The 20,834-nt window shown below is 43.4% G+C and overlaps 1 protein-coding gene and 1 pseudogene across 5 annotated transcripts in view; both read right to left on the bottom strand.

The window, feature by feature from the left end:
- Positions 1–20,834, bottom strand: part of macrod2 (mono-ADP ribosylhydrolase 2) — a 607,882-nt gene that overhangs the window by 189,759 nt on the left and 397,289 nt on the right. For all 5 annotated transcript variants that reach the window (XM_061039437.1, XM_061039433.1, XM_061039435.1 and 2 more), the window contains exon 6: positions 254–375. In XM_061039437.1, the coding sequence (XP_060895420.1) occupies positions 254–375 (122 nt within the window). The remainder of the gene's footprint in view (positions 1–253; positions 376–20,834) is intronic.
- The window catches only part of LOC132975123 (tubulin beta-1 chain-like), a 543,950-nt pseudogene that overhangs the window by 343,625 nt on the left and 179,491 nt on the right, over positions 1–20,834 (bottom strand).

Here is a 20,834-nt window from a genome sequence, read left to right as displayed (position 1 = left end):
ACCATTTTGTTGTGTTCTGTGCTGCTTTTGTATAACTAAAGAAGATTAAAGGCTTTTCAGAACTGTATCAGACATGAAAGATGCTAAATCCTTTTGTTCTTAAAAAAAATTTCAAACACAGCTTTTCCTCTCTGAAGGCTTACTCGCCCGTCAAACGGGAACACAGACACATGCAATTAGAGTCCCTCAAGCTGTGCCGAAGAACAGACGACTTTTCTCTCCTCATGTTAGCGCGTTAGCATCCTGTACTCACCACGGTGCTCAAGCCATGCTCCTTCATCAGCCTGAGGGAGTTCTGGTAGCAGGAGGTGAGGTCGCTGGTCTCAGACTGGCCCACATGACCTCTGGCCACCGGGCCCACTGTGTGGATCACATCTGGGGGGGAAAAGGAACGACACACACAGTCAGCTCAGGTTTTCCAGCAAGGACACACGGTTGTGTAAGGACAAGTACAATGGTGTTAAATGGTCTGAATTACTTCCACCACGCAGCCGGCCAATCGAACAAAAGTATTCAAAATCTGCAAAATCAGAAAATACGATAACGTTTTTAATTCACAATGAGACAAAAGGGGGACGGCGTTGAACAACCCGCGGCCTGAAATGAATGCATTTATTCAGTAAATGAAACGGCAGCTTAGATAGAAAATCAATTACAAGATTCTTTTATGCCCTCTGCTCAAATATTCATATCTCTCCCTGTACTCTCTCTCTTCCCCCTCCGCATAGTAATGTCTTCACCTGTCACTCAGCGCTCTCCTTGTCTGGCCCGGCCAGACGAGGGAGAATGCAGCTTCTTAATTGAATCACAGGAGTGATGACAGGAAAATAAGAGCGTCTAAGCAGTGACTTGGCAGAAAACATAATCTGCGGCATTCAGCCAGACTCCCCCTTGGCCTTCTCGGTGTCGGACAGGACGGGTCAACATCCAAAAACACGAGGTAGTGAAAACCAGAGCGCTCCAGAGAGGCATCAACACAAACACACACCGCAGGGGTTTAAATGATGTGCTCAAAAGTCGTTATTTTGCAGCCCCATTGTTTTAAAGACATGGTTACTATAGCAACAGGGTCAGAGTTTGCTCAACTGTTTAGTGGAGGATGGTGAGAAGAAGATGAAGTATTTTTGGGGGTGAGGGAGGGAAAATGTAAACGAGAGAAGAATCACAGCGAGGACCGAACTTTGGACTGCTAAGGTGAATGTCAGAGAGGATTTTCTTTTTTTTTTTTATTTAAGATTTATTTTTGGGCTTTTTATGCCTTTAATGGAGAGATAGGACAGATGATAGAGTCGGAAATCAGGGAGAGAGAGAGAGAGAGAGGGGAACGACATGCAGGAAAGGAGCCACAGGTGGGATCAGATCCTGGGGCCGCCCGCTTGGAGGACTACAACCTCCAGACACAGGGCGTACGCACTAACCACTGCGCCATCAGCGCCTCACAGAGAGGATTTCTAAGATGGAGACTTCTCTTCAAACACTGGCTAAATTCAGACGAACTCTCATGATAAGCAAGGTCCAAATCTAGCAGGCAATCCTTTTTATTTTCCTGGACTATTACCTCGACTATTTCTCTACTACAACTGTTAATCTGTTGAAAACTGGACAAAATTTATACATCAAAAGTTCTATCTGTACATGAACCGTGCAATATCTACGCTGTTAATCCATCAGTGTATATCATGTTTGTAAATATTGTTTATAGTTTCAATGACCTGCGCTTGAACATAGCTTATTACTTATACTTCTTTATTATTGCTTTCACTTGGTACTTATTCTTATTATATTGTTATACTATTTTTATTTTATTTTTTATTGTGAACTTATCTGTACTTCCTACTGATTTTTGGTTTTATGAGCAACTGTAGCAAACAGATTTCACCCTGGGGTTAATAAAGTATTTCTGTTTGAGAACAGCTGAGTCAGTGTGGGTGGGAGAGCGAGTCAGGAGAGAGAGAGCGTGCATGGGTCATGTGATCGGCAGCTGTAAGAAACAGAGATGCATGTACAGTTAAAGGTGTGTATGAACTGATAAAGGGGATACCCGATGCCTGTGTGAGTCATTGATCTCTTCTGTGTATTGAGGAGCCGATTGTTTCAAAGTGCAACATGGCGGTCGTCTACTTCAGTCAGCAGTATTGGCGGGTAAATCTCTATTCACGGCCCATTAAATATACATCAACTATGACTCACACGTTTGCAATTTAACGCATCAAGTCCCCATTTTCTGTGCGCTGAAATATTCAGCCCTGTTGGAAGTCTGAGCGCTGAGGAGTGAGCTGAGCGGTTCAGGTGAGGCTGCGGCAGCCCGTGTGTTTTTCTTACACCTCGCCTGTTTACTTATTACATTAAACATTTAGCCTCACTTTCTTACTGCTTAAACGCTCGCTGCAGTGTTACTCTGCTTTGACCATGAATCATTTATAGATTTAGTTCTAAGTCGTGTGCGTCTGGTTGCTTAATAGGTCGGGATGATGAAACGCATCATTGCGGGGAGCCACTCTAATCAAGTGGCCTTTTGGAGACGAAGAAGGAGAACAAGGAGGAGAGGGTGATTCCAGCTAAAGCTGAGGTCGGGCTGTAAACGAGAGCGGAGCTGTCTGACAGTATTGTCTTCTTCCAGAGTATAGCAGGCCAAACATAGCATAGCACAATGTGCTTATAATGGGACGCGTGGTTAGTTGTTTCCTCTGCATAATGCATGAAGCTCCTTCCCTATAAGAACAGCAACATGCCAATTAGAGTGTGGGTCAGCGCCAAGAAGAAAAAAAAAAACAGACTACTGGTGAATTCATGAAAACTTAAACACTTCTTATTTCACTAGTACCGACGTCTCTGCTCGTATCTTCAACACTTCCACATCAAATAAATATTTATACAGCTGTGTTTGTGCCAGGTGAACGACGTGTTTCACTTTGTACCTAACGGAGGGAGATTACAGCGAGGGGCGGATCTTTGCAGTAAGATAAGATAAGATAATCCTTTATTTATCCCACAACAGTGTTACAGCAGCAAAGAGCAAAGATTGCAAACAAAAAGTGAACACAGTACACGATTTAAATTAAAAAAGAAAAATTTAAAATGTACAAAAAAATAGATAGATACCACAATATAGATTTTAAACAAATAGATCAGCTGAGAGCTGCAGTTTTGACAAAAATGTAGTCAGAATATTCAGTGTAACAGACATTCAGTAGACTTCAGAAACACTCCAGCAGCTGCCTCGGTATCTCGCTGAACGTGACACTGAAATGACCTCTCTGCCCTTGGAATAACCTAAGTCACTTGTTTGGTTTTAAGGGATGAGGCAGGCGAGTTTTCTTAACACAACAAGCCCCACCAGGTTATTTTAAAAACCAGCTGTTACGGAGCTGCAGTGCAGAAAGGAGGACTGTATGAATCATAATTGTTTAAATACCTTAAAAAAAGTCCAGCTCTGCATGCAGCATGGACACAGATACTTATTATAATTAACTAAAAAGTATAGAGACATGTCAGTGTGGTGCATTAGCTACGGGTAATTTAGCCGTGAAGCCACATCTCTGAAAGGTTAGCTCGTTCTCTAAGCTCGCTATTTCTGTGTCTGAAGGCTCAGGAAATGGTTATTTATGGCCACTGCGTTTTTTTTCAATACATAAATTATACAGAGATGCTCTTTGCAATAAGAGTTTTAAAAAAAGCTCTGGCAGATCATCCATCCAACGTGGCGCTCCATCATCATTGTTTTTTTTTGTTTTTTTTTTCTTCTCCTGGCATCCATTAGCTGACAGACACATTTCAGCGTATCAGTGTGTCTGCGTCGCTCAGAAACACGCGCAGACACATGTATACCATTATCTCTGCACAAGAGGAACATAAATCTCTATCTGCACGAGGGTGAGAAGAGTATTAGTGGAGGTTCTCGCGCTCTTCGGGGGGGGGGGGGGGGGGGGGGGGGGGTTGAGCTTGACTGAGAGGATGCAGAAAACATCCAGAGAAGCGTCCTGGTGAAATCTTCACACTGAATATACAAACGCTGCAGCACCGCCCCGCTAAAGGAAGCACCTTTGCAGGAAAATGAAAAAAAAACAATAATTTCTAAATGTACCTGGAATAAAGAGCGGGAAAGACGTGCAGAGGCTAAATGAGTAGACACAGGCGAGCATTGAGTGTGCATACTAAATAAGTCATTAAGGATTTTAACTGACTCGTCTTTATCACACACAAACCCCTCGCCGCACACACACCTCTTTCAACAACACACTCGCCAATTCCACAAGAACTTAATGAGCAACCAGTCCCAGCTTTGCTTTATTTTTCCCCTGCACTGTAATTGTTCATCGGGGTCTCTCGCTTGAGGCTACAAGGTCAGCATCTCAATCGAAGCAGCACAGACTGATGACTGCCGTTCAAACTGAGCTTTTTTGTTCCCTCAGGAGTCCATCGACTCTGCGGGGGGGAAACACACAAAAACAACAACAAAAACAAAGGGAAGGAAGATTGTTCCAACAGGTTTTTCAAATGAGAAATGAAGGATCATTACTGGTTAAAAAACTCCAGGTGGAAGGACCAAATAAAGAAACAATGAAGACTAACTGCTGTTGACCGGTTTGGGTCGGATGTTTGCTACCAACTGAAAACGACATGGACGGAGTGAAATCTGCAAAATGGAGGTAAAGTTCATTAAAGCCTTCCTCATCTTCACTTCTTATGTGACTTGATCAGCACACATTCTATCACTTCTCCAAAAGTCAATAAAAAATCACAAACACCGGGAGAGCAGAAACAACAGAAGCATCATCATGGTGGGGAAACCTTAAAGCATTTTATTAAAGGAGCAGTATGTAACTCTGTCACCTAGTGTTTAAAATGGGTACTGCAGTCTAAATTCTAAACATTGTAGAGAGCTGTCCTTTATCATCTCACTCTCTACACATCTCATTGATTGGACCTTTAAAATCCTCTTCAAGCAGAAAGTCACTTTCTTGGTGATACAATCACAATATGTTTCTAGAGAACTTGGAGAGCAGCAAAGCGTGTGACTTCACTCCTCCTGTAGTTTGTCGAGGAGAGAGAGAGTCAGTCTGGAGATTAATGAAGCGACTATAAAAGCAGAAAGCCTCTTAAATGTTAACCCATCAGGTACGGAGTGCAGAGTGCAGGAATAACAACGGGCTTGTTTCTGTTGCTGTGAACATTAATGCAGCTAATGTGCAGGCTCAAAGAAAATCTTTATTTGATGCACAGCATTAGAACGAAGGAGCTCCCCGCCCAGAAACGTCCCGAGTCATCAAAACAAACCAGAAGAGTAAAATCCAGTCAGAGGACAGAGTCTCTGCAGACACAGTCACCAACACACATGTATGTTTCTCCTCCGTATGGCGTCCTAGTGCGACGCTGTCACTTTAGTTGACAGAGATTGGAGCAGTGGCAGGCGTCACCAAACTAGCGCTGATGCTAACATTGCTAACTGGACTTTTTACACGTTCACACACACAGTTACACTCCCTTGAAGAGCAGAGACTCCTGATTGGACAACTCTGTAAAATAAATGGTCTTTGCAGAGGAATGGCGAGAACATTTTCACTTATCAAGGACATGGTTGTTGACTTCTCATGACAGCCGTAACTGTGCATTTTCATGTTTTTCAGAACCGAGTGTGTGTTGACGGGAAAAAATACCCCCCTAAGTGTGGACATTGCCATTGACTTTTTAGGAAACAGCTGCTGACTCTACCTTAAAATATGGAACGTAAACAAGTACAGCAATAAAGACAGAACAATAAACCTCTACAACAATCTCTTTTTTTTGTGCAAAATGTTTCAAAGAAACTCAAAGTTGTACAAAAAGAACTTTGAAGAAGAGGAGTTTTCTTTCTCCTCCTCCTCGTGTGGGTTGAAGAGGGTTTTTAAAATCCTGTTGAAACCAGCTCCCTGCACACTGACACACATATTACATAAACAACAAAACAAAGAGCACAATTAAAAATACAGGAATTCATTCAAAGACTCTTGCAGGGGATGATACATCTCTCCAAAGCCTGCTCAGACTCACTCCTCCTCTAACTTGCAGCGGCCTCACTTTGCATTATGTAGGAAGAGATGGAGATCAGACGGGGTCTCCTTCCTCTGACGGCTCGGATCAGAAGCAGAAAAATATTGAATAAACAAAAAAAAGTGAATCCTGATGGAGACGTTGCTCTAAGTGAAGCCGTGTTAGTCTGGATCGCTCAACATGAGATGACCCCGGAGAACAGCGGCCGTAGAAGAAGCACGTGAACATCTTCAGACGAGCCCGCTGAAATACTCCTCATCTGAACACCGACCACGGGGACGCGCTCACTTCAAAGACGCCACGTTCTCAGCGGCTAAAAGATCTTTTTGAAGCATCACGCTTCATTTAAGACGAGGAGAGGCCTGATCAATCTTTCATCCTCTCTTCCCTTTACTGGCTGTGAGGCGGCGTTCCCACTCCACATAATAACAAAACCAAAAAAGGCTGAAAATATCTGAACATGTTCGCTGTGGTGTGACTGCTGAACGGTCCCATTCGTGCCAACGGGCGTTACAACTGTTAGCCCGCAGAGAGAGAGAGAGAGAGAGAGAGAGAGAGAGAGAGAGAGAGAGAGAGAGAGAGAGATGAGGGTGTAAGCATCATTTAGAATCTCTTATAATTCACAAGAGACTTATGTTAGCACGTCTGCGCTGCTGAAAGAAGAAGTCTGTATTTTATTTTGAAGGAGAAGTCTGTATTTTATTTTGAAGGAATAAATTGGACTCAAAACTTCATTTTGCTGATCTGTCACAGGAGAAGCTCGGTGACTCACACTCACTGTTTGTTGCAGATCAGCACAATGCTAATGCTTCAGTGATTTAAATGTATTGTTACATATAGTTTACCTTATTAAGTACATTTTTGATTTGCATAATAATATCAGTAAAAGCATCCTCCCAGAGCACGCTGCGTCTATTATGCAAATCGTCCCGGAGGAAAGTGAAAGGCAGCTGACTTTAGGATGAGACGACGTGAAATCTGAAAAGAAGAAGAAGACGACGTTTGGTGTTGCATTAATACGACTTGATTTAAGAAGACGTTACAGCGTAATCCATCAGAGCACGCTGAAGAAAAAGAAGATCAATAAAGAGGCACAGAAATCTCTCGACTCGGTGTCGTTAAAATCGGATTTCTTTTGTTGTTGTTTCTTACGAGACGAGATAAAAAAAGGGAAATGAATCACAGGAGAGAAGTAGAGGGGGGATGAATTAAAGGTGAATCTTATGCCAGCGAGTTTTATATTACAGTAAGGTTGATCATTACAAACACTAATCATTGTTTTAGTGAATAAATGTGTAGAAGAGATTGTTCGGTCTGTTGTTTTGGATTTATCTAACTCTTCATAATGAGGGTCAGCAAAGCGGTTAGGACGCACTTTATACCTTAAATACTTCAGAAGACTTTTAAATGGACACTTCACCCGTTGAAACATGACTCTGTGTTGACATCGGGTCATATATGTAGAAATGTGAAATACATTTTGAAGTTGGTGCCTTCTTGACCGAGAAAAGGCAGAAAGTGTCTTTTTGGCTCATGTGGATGAAAGACACCAAATCCCAGAATGCACAGCACCGCAGGCCACTCCCACTAAGGTCAGGTTTACAGACATGTTTACTTCAACACATACGGCCGTTTCCTCAACTGATTCCGAAATGAGGGCGGGATGCACGGCCATTCAAAAATACTACCAGGTTTCTAATGATACAAAGATTAATGCTAATGGGTGAAGTATCCCTTTAAGAAGTCTAACGCCCGACACGCTCTCACATCTAAAGACAACATGTCAGCTGATCACAGAGTTTGTAGTCGCAGGCTGTTTTCAAAACCGCCTTCTACATACTAATATTAAATCATATATACTGCTAATGCATACTGTGTTCAACAGCAGTCTGACCTCTGACCTCCAGTCGGTGGTTATTCTGCAGGACACCAGGCCCTGGCTGAGCTGGTTTCAGGTCTTGGAATGAGGAAGTAAACAACAGCCCAGCTGACGTCAAACGCCGCCACAGTAAAGCGTTCACTCACAGTCTGAAAAAAGCTGACAAGAGATCCATTAAGATTTTCATCATTTAGAGAATCAACAAAGATAACTGGTGGTCTCTTTGTGAGGTTTGGTCTGATTGAGATTATTTCCTCTGTTACGTCATTTCGATCTCATGCCTGCCGCTTTGCATTGTGGGAAACAGTATGCGAGGGCGACAGGTCTGATGCAGACTGTAGATTTTTCTTGAATCAGTAAAACACCCGGGTATTTTTGGCAAACTGCAGATCTCAAATGTGTTTGCATACTGCATTTTGGACCTGCACAAGTATACAGCAGGGTTTGATTGACAGCACAAACAAACTGCACTCACTTTTAACTGAACAGGCTTGGTGTGAGAACGCCCTCAGTGTGCAGAGAGAGAGAGAGAGAGAGAGAGAGAGAGTGTTTGGACGGGTTGTGTGGGTGACAGAGTTGAAGTCTCTGCTCTTAAAGAAGGTTCCCTCGGCTCCCTGATGACTCTTTAATGCCTCACTGGAAACAGATTTCAATATTAATCAGGTGAGTGTATTTGTAGCTCACAGCGAACATACCGTTCCTTAGAAAGAAACTAAATACGTCTGAACCGATCCAGACACAGACACAAATTACCTCGCAATGGAATGATTTGTACTGTATACAGTGATTGCCAGCCTCCGCCACTCGAATTATAATTCCATAATACCCACCAGAGTGACCACATTTACGGTAATTAAGTGTATTTTGGCCTGATTGCCTGCATGGATCCTCTCGGCATGCACACAGATGTTCCCCATGTCGGTCACTGAGGATTACTAAATGAAGTGTGTACACCCACTCGGACATGGAACTGGCGTTGTCATGGTGACGGAGAGTGTGTGCAGAGTGATTCCCAAACGCCCAAGCCTGAAAGCTCGGGGTCTGAAAAATAAAGAGGGGACGGCAGAGCTGGGAATCATCTGCCTTTTCCTCGCAGAGCAGATACAGTTGTTGGTGTATTAATATTCTCCCTTCTTTAAAAATGGATTAAGGGGCGTCTTACTTATTATTCATGCGCTCGGCTTTCAAAGAGCGCTTCCAATTGTGAGTGTCATTGAGATCCTGTCACACTTTAAAGGGGGCTAAGGGGTAAAGAGCCAAAGAGGCGAGCTGGTACAGAGGATGATGACAGAGCATCAGGCATGCGTGCAATATCACAGGAGGGTTTTTTTTTTTTTTTGCTGATTTGAACAATATTTTTTTATCATACAGGAGCACATACAGACAGAACACAATGCTAGCTAAAAATATATTTTCTGAAAGCTTTGCTACACTTCAGATACAGATTCCTGAGGCTCCTCCTGCGACCCTGTGACCGCCTCAGAGGCATGACATTTTCATGAAGCACTGATCAGCACTTCTTCTTCTCCTGTCAGCTATTGAATCTGCCAGTAAGTTACAATCAAATGTTTCAATCTTCCACACACACACACACACACACATATATCCACACACACACACACACAGGCGAGTACAGTACAATACAAGTCTGCACTGCCTTCAAATGTCAAGAAGCTCTCGGAGTGAAAGGAAAGACCACTTAATTGGAACGCCATCTCTCTGCCTGCTCGCACACATTTTTACTACTTTACTGTACTGAACAGACGGTGAGGTGTGTGTGTGTGTTTTTGCGTGGGTGGGTGAGTGTGTGTGTGTGTTTGAGCTCCACACTGAAGGACAAGAACATCGGGGGTGCGCTGATTGTTTTTGCTGTACACATGCTGTAAGAATGGCCCTGCTGGTGTCTGCAGGGACGACGAGGCCCGGAGTAAAGACAGAGGGAGAAAGTCAGCGAGCAGCACCGACAGCTGTTTCCACCGCTCTGGGCTCTCTTTAACATTCCTCTAAGCTCCAATGAGCTTCCAGGTGACACCGCTCTCAACAGCACTCCACTTTCCTTCTGCTGCTTCTTTTTGTCCCCAGGTTTTTAAAAAAGCTTCTTGTGAATGTTTTGAATAAAATGTGAATATGAGAAGAGTTATGCAACGTAGGAGGGCGAGACGAGAGGTGAACAAAACGGTTCATGGACCTACAGTTTGTAAACAACGCTGAGACGATGAACACAGGGTGCATGCTGCCTGGACTACTGTTTGACTCAATGTGATCAGACACACAAATAAAACAAAGACATATAATGTTACAACGCTGGATGACTGAACTAAGCGTCAGCAAAGTTTCAGATCCTGAGGTGAATGTATGTTGTCCCAGGACATCCCCCAGAGGAGCGCCACTACATGCATTACATCTCTTGGGGTCAGCCCTATGTTCCCACATTTCTAAGATTTTTCTTAAATTATTTACTGTATAAAATAGATAAAAATATCTATAATCTTTACAGAACATGGCAACATACTGTGATCGTAAAGTGGATTAAACTGAGGCATACTGGCAGAATGTAAATAAATAATAAAATAAACAAAAAGTATTTCTGTCATTTTTAGTTTAAACAGCATAGAGTATACAAAATTATTATTTTTTTAAGAACAGTATAAAAATCAGTATAGAAACCATCTTATAAGTCGTCGTTATCAAACAAAAACCATCGTCATTACCATAATTATCGTCAATAATATGGAGACCATCATCATTAAGTTAGTAGGTATTCATGAAAGAGCTGGGTCTTTAGCTTTTTCTTAAAGGTGCAGAGGGACTCTGCAGATCACATGGAGTTTGGAAGTTCATTCCACCACCGGGGGGCGACAGAGGAGAAGAGTCTAGTCAGCGTTTGGTTGTTGACAAAGATGCTGCAAATGATGATTTAGGAGTGAGAACACATTAACCCTTTATGTGTTAAAGAGAGTTAAAGAGAGTTAAAGAGAACTATTTCAGCATCTGACACATAATTATAACGTTTTATGAGTAAGTTGTGACTGAGCATGATGAGGGTTATGAGGTCTCATTGTGTATGCACAGGTCTCTGTTCATGCAGCGTCTGCAGGCATGACATGACTGCATGTTGATGTGGCTCAGAATCAGCATGCACTCACACTGTTGTGTGTAAGCAGGAGCAGCCCTGCTGGGAAACATCAACCACATTCATGTGGAGAGGAAAACACTATTTGATTCTCTGGTTACGACACGGACCCCCCCCCCCCCCCTCCCCACCTCAGAGAGGGGCTGAGGATGAATGTGATGGTGCAGGCAGGTCTCTAACTTTGAATTCAGCATCACATGTTTCCTATACACTCGCAGTCACAGGAGGGATCTTCAGTGCAGTATTTATTGCTCTCTTGCTGGTTCCTCTGCAGCAGCGAGGCGTGTTATGGAAGCGCTTTAAAGCAGCGTGCTCTTGAGGTTTTTCGTTTGTTTTGTTAATGTGCAAAAAAAAACTCTAGCCGCACACAGCTCCAGTTTACACTTTCATCTCCACCTCTGAACACGAGACGGTGATGTTGTTACCTGAACTCGTCTCTCTGATTAGGGCAGCAAACAGCCGGGGCAGTGCATCGTAATTCTGCAGGGGTTTGTGGAGGGAGGGGCCTTGAGCTGATGTGTGTAGAGCTTCATGAATCTTTCAAACATCAGTACAGTTTACACACACACACACACACACACACACACACACACACACACACACACACACACACACACACACACACACACACACACACACACACACACACACACACATACACGCTTACCATACTAGGAGGGGACTATGGGTCTATACTTCACAAGTGTGGCCTTGTCTGGTCATTTTTAAAATACAAAAAAGTAATACCACATTTACTTGTGATGTCTTTAACCGTAATATTACTTCAAATGTGTTTTTTTTAAAGAAGTTTCTAAGAGTGGACTTGCAGGCTTGAGAGATGTCTACATACATACATCACTGCAGGGGGGGGTGTACCCTACCCAGGCTTTCACCTCATGAATCCTTGTTAACTGCAAATCCTTTCATTTTACACTCTCTCTCACACACACACACACACTGTTGTAAATATACACACACACACACACACACACACAGTGATGGAGGCACAGCTGCAGGCAGAGTGAAAGTGATGTGGCCTTCACAGATGCTATTACCCGTCATTTCAATTAAGACACATGTGCTCGACGTGGATTTGATGGAGGAAGACACAACGGGAGGAGAAAATTAGGCACGCTCTCATTCCGGCAACATGTGCCACACGCTCTCCAAATTATGCTAATGACAGTGAATAAACAAAGACGCATTTAAAAAGCCGTGTTTGTTTGGGTAAGTAAGGGTTAGAAAAAAGGAATAATGTTTTTCACCCACAAAAAGAAGCCAGGGTGTGAGGGGATGTTAGACTTAATTATCTTGCTAAACCATGAAGTCACAGTTACTGTTTGACTCAGAGACTTACATTAAATGTGTAAACATTTGGATGTTCTTTTGATTTATACACTTAGCAAGTTCAACAAGTTAGCTTTAGAAAGCTGAGGGCCTGATTCACAGAGGGATACTGATAGTCAGAAAGACACCTTCTGATTCACAGAGCAATCACAAATGGACCCCTCACTGTGCTGCAGAGCAAATAGTGTCTAATATTTCTGAATTTCTTTTAGTCTCAAGATTGTGTTGTCATCCTTAAAGCCTCGCAGGGACAGGGTTTGCAAATTAGCCACGGCTAGAAACCTGTATGCATGGCATCTACTTTGCATGTTACAGATGAATCAATGTTCAATGCGCCCCTTTCTGCCCAATAGCCAGATTTTCTCCACTTGAACCGGCAACTCTCCCGATCCTTACCCAAGTCATTAGAGAGTGAGCTACTGCTGCCCAGAATCAGGGGGTTAAATTAGTCCAAGGTTGCCACAGGCTCCACCCCCACCCACTTTGTCCACAAGTATGGAGAAGGTCTGGGTCATCATGCAGGACGAGTAGTGGGATTTTTCTTTTCAAGGCCTTGCTGCTCTTGCTCGCCTGTTATCAACGGTGAAAGCATAGACTGTAAATATTAATGGACGAAGTCGGAGTGACGTCAGCCGTCTGTTCCTGCAGGGGGCGCTGGAGGCCCATCAGCAGCAGCCGCCATGTTGGAAATGCTGTCTCAGTCTACCTTTCAGTTGATCTAACAACAGGCTGAGAGCTGGAGCTGAGGCGGGTTTTAAACCTCCTGACAAACCGTTACACCACGCCCACCTGTCAATCAGGTCAGACATGTTTTGTTTTTTGTAACAGGCTGTAAACATGTAAATACAATTTTAAAAAAACTGTCTTTTTTGGCTGTGGTGTGTATGTGACTTCCTGTGTTCTTGGAGCCAGCCTCAATTGGACACTCAATGAACTGCAGGAGACCGGAGGTTGCAGCTTGGGTGAAAGTTGTTTCCCATCAGTAAAAACTAGACTGCACATAAACTGTAGAGAAGTGCCTCCTCTCATGTCCAACATGTGGACAGAATGGAGCTCCATCAGGATGAGAGTGCACAGCTCAGAGGGGCTGGAGGCTCAACACACAAGAGATGCAAATCAAGAGCAAAATGCACAGAGCAGGACCACTTCATAGGTGTTTTTGCACTTGAATATCATTAGCCCAATATGCTTAGTGAACTGGACTGGAGACGGAGCAGCAGGGTGGGTAGTTGATGCATTATTTTTGGGAGCTATTAATGGCAGAAATCCAGTATCAGTCAATTCCCCCAAAGCGTTTTTAAAATGAAAAACTGAAAACGAAGGAAGACTTCATTTCAGGTTTGTGCGTCCAAAGACGAGTCAACAACATCCCTGAATGATCAGCTGTGTTTTCCTTAATGACATGTGTTTTCATTTAGAAAATGGAGCTTCAGATGATCAAAACAATCAGCAGGATTAGCGTCTGCTGCCTTTATGTGCTTTCCACTTTGTTGGCCCCTTTTCTTTCCTTTGCGTCACAAAAAGGACTTCAGTAAGAGAGAATCTTTAGCCTGAAGCACGTCAATATATTTTAATAATCTGAAAATAACTCCCCCCCCCCTCCTGCTCCTTTAAATGAACGATGAACTCGACAATCTTGGCAAGTGTACACATTGAGTGTGGCCCCCACAGCATCGAGAAGGAGGACACTTTTTTTTTCTTCTTCTTTTTTTCTCTCTTATTTTTGGAGTTCAAAGTAATATGATAATGCCACCAGGCTTTTTGAAAATCTTGTTAGTACATATGAAAAAATTGTCAGACAGTTGCTAACATGCCGACATTCACAAGGCTGCAATAAGAAAAAACTGCAGGGGGGCTGCATCATCTCGTGCTGCTGCTGCGCCCGGGGGCCGGACTCGGGCCTCTCTGCTGAATGAGAAATGGTTATTTAATACGGCCGTTTTCTGGAAAAGCACTTGTGTGTCTTATCTGTATAAATAACTTTGTATTTTATACTTTCTATGTGACTCAGTGGAGAAAAGACTTCTTTAGTAGATGTCTTAAACAACCCCATAATGTTTGTGAAACATGTCCCAGGCATCAAATTCAACATGGGTATTATTAAATTAGAGTTTTCCATGGTGACTACATCTGGTCATAGCAAAGATGACAAAGAAGCATGAATGATGTCATCGTGCCTCCGCCATGTTTCCTGAACATTTGCCTGAACCGAAAAGAAACCTTAAAAGTGATCCTTCCCATCACGGGGAAGTGGGGATAAAATAAAAGTTCTGTGCAGTGACCTTCAACAGCCACTTCTCAAAAATGAGACGTGTCAGCCTTTTTCCTTTTTCCCCCTGAACTTTGTCTGGCAGGAGCGGCTGACGCTGAGGTTCCATCTCAGTCCACAGCTCCTCTAACTAGACAGCCCACTTATCAACTCCTTTCACATCCACGGTGCCACTCATTACTCAAGTATTCATAGCCTGAGCAGTTTAATTACAGGACTAATCACAACAAACTATCTCCTCCAGCTGCCTGGGTAATGTGTGCCTGAGGGATTTCAATGCAGCTAATCAGTTCAATGCTCGTCGCATTCTTCAACATTAGCCTCGCTGCTACCTAGTATTTTTTTGTAAGTGTTATCTAATTTTCAACAACGATTGCATAACATCTGAAGAGAGCTTAGTGATTATCGCAATGTCAGCGAGAACATTCAAATGTGTTTTCTGGTTTAAGTGACGGATAAGCCCAAAGGCACGCCGAGGTGTCATTATCAGTGATGACATGGAGGCCTGAGCTGTCTGACGGACAAGTCAATGCATTCCTGTTTATAGACACTTTGAAGGGTATTATCTGCTTCATAGTGTGACTACATGCTAAAAAACAAACATGCTAAAGACAAGATAAGTCTTGGACGAGCCCAGACTCCATGTTCACCTTCACACCCGAGCGTGTGACTCAAATTTAAAAACAGGAATCTCTGGTCAGTGCAGCTCTCAGAACACTTTGGCTCAAGCTATGATAGTATGCTAATGCTATGCTTGCTAATTGAGAGGTAACAGCGTGAGGTAAAGTTCATATTGACAGGATGTTTAAAGAGTTTAAAGAAATCTATTAAACTCACTTTCTCTCTTTCAGCGTTGTGAGATGTGCAGCTCAAAAACCTCTTTATTGATCAGATACTGGCTTCAGTAAAATCCAAATTTCAGCCTCTTCCTGAAACGCTTCATTTCAGCTGCTGTCTCTTTAAGTCCTCCTCCCCCCCCCCCCTTACATGCCCACTCTCCTCTGATTGGCCAGCTCTGTTTGCAGTTGCAGGGAAATTTGAGTGAGCTTCCGAGTGGGTGTGGCCTTGAAAGAGCTGCCGGGGTGGGCGTATCCGACAACTTTGCGGCGTGCTTTGCTCTGATACGTCGAGACAGAATCTGAGGTCAGGTTCTGGACAAGTCTCAGCAAATTCTCATAATGTCTCGTTCAGACCAGCAAACCTGTTGTGTATCAATATCTGTCTTGTTTTTTCTTGTGTCCGATCTTATTTCAGTTTCTCAGAAAGAAATAATCAAATAATGTTTTTAAAAATTGTCACTTGTCTTAATCCTTTGTAATGTTGGGATTTCCAGTGAGGTATGATAAGGGTCACACATTTCTCTGTCAATCTTATTTTGATGAATCAGGAGTTTATTTATTTTATTTTTAACTTCGCTGAGGTTAAGTCTGGACATCCAACATTAGGCTGCCATGTTCTGTGGAGGTGTTTACTGTTCTGTTTGAGTCATGAGTCGTCGGTATGTTTCCCTGATGGTCTGTGTCTCAGTGTTTGCACTTTGATTAAAAGTGCTCTATAAATAAATGTCCTCTTTTCATCATTATCTCACAACAACAGTAGAATTCAGACAAATCGAGTTTGTCTGCCTCACTTTGGTATCTCAGAGTCCGACCTCGCTGAAGTGACAGAAGAAGGAGAGTGGTCGTCCTTTTTCTTTTTACAGAGACTTCATCCAGAGGAAGTGCTGCATGGCCCCATTACTGCTCCATCTGCAGGGGCCACCAGAGCAGCCTCTTATCTGTGCCCCGTTTCAGGTACAGGCTGTGACAAGGACCCATCCAGCCAGCGGAGTCTCCCAGGACCTGAGACACTCTCCTCCCTGCACTCCCACACATACAAAGACAGATTATCTACAACGGCGTCAAAACGTACCCATCGTTGTGACAACTTCCAGCGAAAAAGGGCCCCCGCTGAAATAAATAGAGGTCAGACTCACACTCCTCTGTTCTTACCCGTCCCTCCAAACACCCACAGAGACAGGGCCCCATGTGGATGACGAAGAGCCGCGACCCTCCTCCAGGGACGGAGACTTGACAACAAGGAAGCACCTAGCTAGCAGCGGTGCACCTGCCACATGCTACCACAAAGGACACAGAACACACATGCACCGAGAGCTGCTGAGTACCTGCTCCTGCAACTCGACCGAGAGCTATACACGCTCCTGTGGGGATACATAACTCAGAATATAATACATGGCTACACAGTGCTGCACGGATCAAACATGGAGGATATGCAGTTGAATTACCACACAGTGAGAACTGTACGCGTGCACCGGGTGCTGATGCACTGGATTGATGGCATGTAGTAAAATCTCATTGGGTGCTGTGTGCTGGAACCTCGCCCAGAACTGCCTCCCTCTTATTTCTCCTTCGTCCTTGTTCCTAGCATTAACTTAGTGCTGAAAAATGATGGTGAAAATATTGCAGTTCCTCCAGTGTCCACTAGAGGCTGGTTGCCTTAGGAAGTCCCATTAACACTAAAAAACACTTTTCAACAGCAGAAATAATCATGTTTACAGCCTGGTACAGAAATGATTTTGGCCTGAATAGCTCATGTCTTTACACACCGTGCGAGGGGTGGATTTTTGTTAAACTCACTTGTTTTAATTGCATGAAGGATAATAGTTATGCATAATTATGGGCGTGGCTGATATGACCTCAAATGAATGCGTTGTTGTTGTTTGTCAGTCTTTGTCTTTTCCTACTCGACTGACAGAAAGTTAGTTTGAGAGAGCATTTCCAACATGGTGACCGCCATTGTTGGGATAAAAAATCCACTTCAGAAACTAGTGGGTGACACACGTACAAGGCACTCATGGTCGCCGCCTGATAAGGCCATGTCACTGGACATCTGCACTTGTCCAAGTATAAGCAACAGGGAGAAACAGTTATTGATGTCCGACTCCGCTACGGTAGATGCTAATGTGCCCCCTTTCAGCTAGTTATGACTCAACCTTCTTCCACTTGACCATGCTAAAAAGTTAGCACATTAGCAAACAGCAAAGTTGTTGTTTGTATGTCGAAAAGGTGAAAACATGGACTCTCACTTTGTAAAAACTCCACGCTTTACTTTTTGTACAGATAGAATCCATACTATCCCTCTAGCTCAGGGCAGATGAAAATACGATTTCTGCTATGCTACACATTTATGCTATTTCGACTTCTGGTTCGTGGGAACTGTGGAGCATGCTCAGATCGCCTCGACCAGTTTGGGTTAGATTGAAGTGTTTACATTTAAGAGTTAATCATCTACGACTTTATTATCTAGATTTGTAATTCTTTGAGGATTTTGACTTCACAATAAATTGACTACATCTAACTGCATGTAAAGGTACTGATTGAGGCTACGTCCATGTGTTATACATTCTGTGCCTTTCTCCTTTTGCTTCTTTCAATCTCTCCTCCTCTGTATATTCTTCCTCCCTTCTTTATCTCGCTGTGTATCTGTCTCTCAGTGGTGTTCTGAATCAAATCGCTTGACCTGCTGAATTAGCACCGGGTTCTGCTTAAAAACCAAGTTCATGTGTAGCATCGCTCCCCACCTGCCTCACTGCAATTTGTTGCTGTGTGAATGTATAACAGACGCAGCCATTTCTGCACCGAGGGCTGTGCCACGCTGTGCATACGCTCACTTTGTTACCCCCGACAGAAATGTCTCACCAGGGAGAAGCCTTTAGTAGAGCACATATAAACTCTCGCCTCTTTTAGTGGCATGGGAAATGCTGAAATACATACATTAACGGGGGTCTGTTTCTGAGCGCCGCGCTAAGCTCAGGAGTTTGACCTTGCCACGGCTTTGCGCAGGCTTTTTGAAAATGCTGAAGAGACTGTTTCAAACAATGGATAATTAATGTTCTTTTTCCCATTCCTAGGAGGGGTTCAGATATCTGGTCCTGTCATCACACACGGTGCATTAAACAAAACCAACAGAAAAAGTACTTTTACATAACAGAAAAAGGGATTTAAGGTGAGAGGTTTGAATGTAAAATGGAAAGCCTTTCACTAGAGTAGTCTCATCTTTAGTTAGGAGAAGTAACTTTCTGGCCTTCCAGCTGCAGCAGCCATCAGATAATAAAAGCAAACATGAGATAAGAGGGTGCCGCTGGATCTCTCAGCAGGCCCGCATTAATGTCACTAATGGCACGGTGCACTTTAGGGTGAGCTTTTTGATGACACGGGCTGATGTTTCCAAAAGGTTCAACAAACACGGGGGCCCCCCTGAGTAGTGGGCTCAGACACAAGTAGTGCGAGCAGCATGATGGACGGGAGGCTATCCCCGCTCCCTCCCCCCTGCACCCATAATTCATAGCAGTCGGGGCCTTCTGCACAACAGTCTCTTGTTCTTCAGAGCGTTTTGGCAATCAGAGCCACATGCTGCACCACCATTTATCTTACTTTCACAAAAATGCAGGCTTAATGAGATAATTTGGGGTACTATGGTGGAGTGACAGGGCAGAAGAGCTTCAATGTGTGGTCTCTACACGAGCAGCGTGCAGGTCAGGAGTGTGAGAACTTGTTAGATGTGCAGAATAAATGGCACAGGCGGGCTCTTTTAGCTGACGCATACACAAGAGAGCAAAAGAGAAATTACCTCGGGACCTTAGCGCTGGATGGAAGACACATTCGGACTGCGGGGGAAATGTTTTCTTGCCTCCAAGTTGCACAAGGTGAACTGAGCGCTGAGCCATTCGTTTTAACCCCGGCTAAGAGAAACCATTTTGCCTGCAGCTCGGTGTAGCACACAAACAGGTTTCCCCCTTTCTGCCAGATCCAGCAGATGCCTTCTTTTACCACAGCGACCTTTAAAATATGCCCCCGCCATCTGATTTCAATTTAAATTCTGACGTTTGGAGCCACAAAAATATGGATGGAAGTCGAAGAGGAATGAAAATCGAGAGTAAAAGAAAAGGAGTGAGACGCATAAAACACACACAATCGTTCAGGTCGGACCGCACACTGCAGGCTCGGCTTTTCTTGTACGGGAAAAAAAAATGAAAAAATGATTTATATTCATGTTATCAAAAACTTTCCTCTCCAAACAGAAGCAGTAGAAGTTTAAAAAACCTTTATTTTGTGTCTGGAATCAAAAAGACGAGTCGAACAAACACATTCAGGTACGTCTGGGCAGTCAGACGGCGTGGAACTGAGAGCTTGTAAAAGCCGAGAGGAATCTCTTTTAGCACAGAGACAAAAAAAAAACAAAAAAAAAACAACAAGCTCTTAAATCCACCCAAAAGTATCCAAAACACACACACACACACACACACACACACACACACACACACACACACACGCCTCAGCCAGATAGCAGCGCTTCAAAGCAAACCCGCTCAGGATATGAAATGAAATGATGAAGAGCAGGTGAAAAACATTGCACACATCAGTGCTGCCGCTCAGACGGAGCTGAAAATAGTTCTCCACACCTGAGTGGAGAGACAGAGAGAATATAAAAGGACGGACAGCGTTTGGAGGCTGCTGTCGGCCCTGCAGGTACACTTCAGGATAAATGAGAGGAGCTGGAGTTTTTACACTCCAAAGCCCAGCAGCTGACAATTACATAACTCGCTAAGCTAAGGTAAAGATGATGCGAAAGGGAAATATATATGTATGGATATATTTGAGACTTCATTAAACTGGAAGAGTGAGTGGCAGCGTAAGGTGTCAGTGTGATATCTGAAGTATGTCCTGAAGCTCAGGTTGTTCAAGCATCTGTCTACCTGCCAGGAAAGATTTCTATCTTTTTTAAAAGTCGTCCTTATGTTTTACTCACTTTCTGTACTACATTATAATCATTATGTTATTGCTCTGGGTGTGTGAGAGCACCAACAACACACACTTCATGTACTAATTCCTCACAAAGGCAGACAAACTCAGAGAGATAAATCAGAAAATAACGAAGTTTCAAAAAGAGAATTGATAACGATAACGTTTAGGAAAATTAAGAGGATATAAAAAATAGATAAACTGCGTTTAAACTCAAATCAGGACAAACAGAAGATGAAGAAATGTTTTTAAGAAGAGACGGACTCAGCCGGCATGATAGAAGTTTATGAATCATATTAGAAAGCTTTAATCGTTGGATGTTAGCTTCATCGCTTACATGAAAACAAAGACGTAAAGTATTCAAAGGGAACACAC

This window comes from Labrus mixtus, chromosome 6 (assembly GCF_963584025.1).
Source record: "Labrus mixtus chromosome 6, fLabMix1.1, whole genome shotgun sequence".
NCBI lineage: Eukaryota > Metazoa > Chordata > Actinopteri > Labriformes > Labridae > Labrus > Labrus mixtus.
The sequence above is the reverse complement of the archived record's forward strand: the minus strand, read 5'-3'. Positions and strand labels throughout refer to the sequence as shown.